At 38.8% G+C, this 2971-nt stretch overlaps 1 protein-coding gene across 7 annotated transcripts in view; it reads left to right on the forward strand.

The window, feature by feature from the left end:
* tmcc1b (transmembrane and coiled-coil domain family 1b) overlaps nucleotides 1-2253 on the forward strand; it is a 37164-nt gene extending 34911 nt beyond the window's left edge. For 6 of the 7 annotated variants that reach the window (XM_048173557.1, XM_048173554.1, XM_048173560.1 and 3 more), the window contains one exon: nucleotides 1062-2253. In XM_048173557.1, the coding sequence (XP_048029514.1) occupies nucleotides 1062-1376 (315 nt within the window). In that variant the 3' untranslated portion in view covers nucleotides 1377-2253. The remainder of the gene's footprint in view (nucleotides 1-1061) is intronic. The other variant, XM_048173559.1, reaches the window with a different exon arrangement.
* The last annotated feature ends 718 nt before the right edge of the window (nucleotides 2254-2971 follow it).

Below are 2971 nucleotides of genomic sequence, written 5' to 3' on the forward strand. Positions count from 1 at the left end.
TAATGAATGTATAAATATATTCACACAAAACAAATGACTGCCAATACATCTAAAAGAAACAGAAGGTTTTCTAGGGCTAACCAATGTAAATAGTTATTTAATTATAAAATATTAGTTTCAGGTATGATTAATAACCACCAATTTTACAGAAATAGTTTTAAAGACATTTAGTATTTTAAAAAATCTAGGTAATTCTCATCTCATGTTAATGTCCCCCTGTGGTGAAAATCAAGTTTGTCTGTGTGGTGTTTTTAATATGCTTTAAGACAAATCATTCATAAGTCAACACTATTGCTGAGCATTTTGTCTTTAAAACTGCAGTGATCTAAAGACAGTTTCAAAAATGCGGTTTTAAATCGCTGGTGTTTGTGACGGCACAAACTACCTTGTAACCAATCACGTCAACGCGCTGGCGGGCTTTAGCATATCATTAACTATGACCGCTCTGAAGCAGGGCAGTCATGTAACATTAGCAACACATTATTAGCTGTGATAACGTAGTCAAGCAAAAGGCTAATCATACATTAATTTGAGTTATGTGTCTGATGTTGTAAAGCGGTAGCATTATGCAGCGTTTACATCAGTAAGTTGACCGACTGGATCTCTGAGCTCATGTCGTGCGAGTGAGTGGAGGCGGGGCTAATTAGCATAATAATATATACGCATATACTAAATGAAGCAAGGGTGTAGAGTTACATTAAAGCTATTTTAAGGCATGAACATTTTTCACGGGGAAAAAAAAACGTTTAAATATGTCATTTTGGTGATCAACGATGAGTTTTAAGGGATAAAGTTGACTACAGGGGGACTTTTTATTAGATTTGATCAGAGTACATCACATCTAGTCAGGCAGTCACGTATGGTTTAGGTGCAAAAGTTCAAATATTTCAACCCAAAGAAAGCGCCTCAGATCCAAAAATTCTGCATAGGCATATTATCTGAACTCCATGCAGCCTCCATACTCCTCTCCCTTGGAAATGAATGACTTCCGGTGTGGTGTTTGTCAGAGATGGTAAAAAGGCAGCTTTGCTCGTAACACCTTTCTCGCTCACTTCCTGTAGGAGGCGCTGGAGGCCTGTCAGACGCGCATCTCTAAGATGGAGCTTCAACAGCAGCAACAACAAGTGGTTCAGTTGGAAGGGTTGGAAAACGCCACAGCACGCACTTTACTCGGCAAACTCATCAACGTGCTGCTGGCCGTCATGGCGGTACTCCTAGTGTTCGTCTCGACGGTCGCAAACTGTGTAGTACCACTGATGAAAACACGTAGCCGTACACTTTCCACATTGCTCCTTGTCATAATCTTGGCTTTCCTGTGGCGGAATTGGGAAGCCATGTCGCAGTACCTAGACCGATTTCTGCTGCACCCCAGATGACCTGCAGGGGTGCTGCTGTTGTTGTCATTTCATGAAGGGACTGGAGGGTGGGAATTCAAAGATTTTGATTCAAAGATGGACTAACACTGCCTCAGTTGCACTTAGTACGGAGGGATGGAGGGACGCAGCACAAGAGTGGTGGACGGACAAATCCTACAACCTCTTTTTCTCGTTTTTTTTCCAACGAAGGAGTGAATTTGTTTACATTTTGATGATATTTTTCCGTCTACATAAGTTGTATTGCTGAGTTTCCTATTATTTGTTGTTGGAAATGATGCAAGTCGTGTTGTTCATTGTTCTAATTGTTAGGATATACATTTATGCAATTTCCTGAGTGTTGCATTGCATTGACTTGACTGGAGTGGTTTTAACATGCACTGGATGGAGATCTCTCTCCTCGGTTTTTAATACCATAGTAACTGCTCTTTTCCCTCCTAACTTTAAGCTGTATTTTTCATTTCTCTGAGTCTCTGCTACTGTCATCTCGCTCTTTCTCTTATGTGCATCTCTAACTCGGTTCATTTCCTGTGCTCATTGCTTCACTCTTCCCACTCAAAACCGTTTGCTGCTGTTTGGACTTCACTGCAGTTGTTGCTGAATGAAGGAAAAGATGGATTCTGTTGGAGAGGAGGCATCTGGAGTTTGACCGAATGGGGTGAGCCGAGTCGGCTCCTCTTCATCTCCGGCCCCATGCCCTCCTCGAGGCACAGTCCCCTGGTATATGAACAGAACGAACATACTTGAAGAGCTAGAAATGCTCAAAGACTCTCAGTGCTTCCGTACTGTTTCTTATAGTGATGATGAAATAGTCCTTTTTAGTTTTTTTTTGTTTTTTATTTTTTAAAATGAAATTAATAAACACGCTGTTTTAAAAATGCAATGTCTCGTGAATATTTGTGCTTCTATAAAGCAGAAATTTTGTGCTTTCACTTAGCGGATCACAGAGATAATAGTTTTATCTTGCATATTCCATAATCCTCTTTTGGTTTAATGTTTGTTCTGAGATGGAACAATGCTTTTGTTATACAAAAGCTTAAATAATGTGTAAAATCAGTTTTTTGCATAAGTAAGCTATTTAATTGGAGCTGAAATTTGTAGTGAATATGCATTTTCTCACCAGACAGAAAGGTGCAGACATCCAGTTCCTGTAAGTATGCATGGCTTTTGTTTTACTTATTCATATTAACATTACTGTTATTGTGCAGTAAGCACAATTTTTTTTTTTAACTATTTTATCTTGGGGTTTAGACATAATACTCATTATTTTAGAATCTGACTTTACCACCACTGAGTAGCTTATTCTTAAAGGATCATGAAACCTTATAAAACATTTTACAATAAAACATTTTTTGAGATGTCAATATATACAGGTTGCACGTAGCTGAAAACAGTAATAGCTCATAAAACAGAATGTTATAAACGAGTAGAAACTGGTTATTTTTGCATTCTCCGGAGCCATTTCGTTCTTCCCATAATCCATGCTGCATACTCGGGTACAGTATGTGGTGGTATGCATGTGACATGGTTGCAATCAGCCACAAAGCTAGAAGAAGAAGAAGAAGAAATTAGTTCTTCCGGTTTGAAAAGCAAAGTTG

The sequence above is a fragment of the Megalobrama amblycephala genome, linkage group LG21 (genome assembly GCF_018812025.1).
Source record: "Megalobrama amblycephala isolate DHTTF-2021 linkage group LG21, ASM1881202v1, whole genome shotgun sequence".
Lineage (NCBI taxonomy): Eukaryota > Metazoa > Chordata > Actinopteri > Cypriniformes > Xenocyprididae > Megalobrama > Megalobrama amblycephala.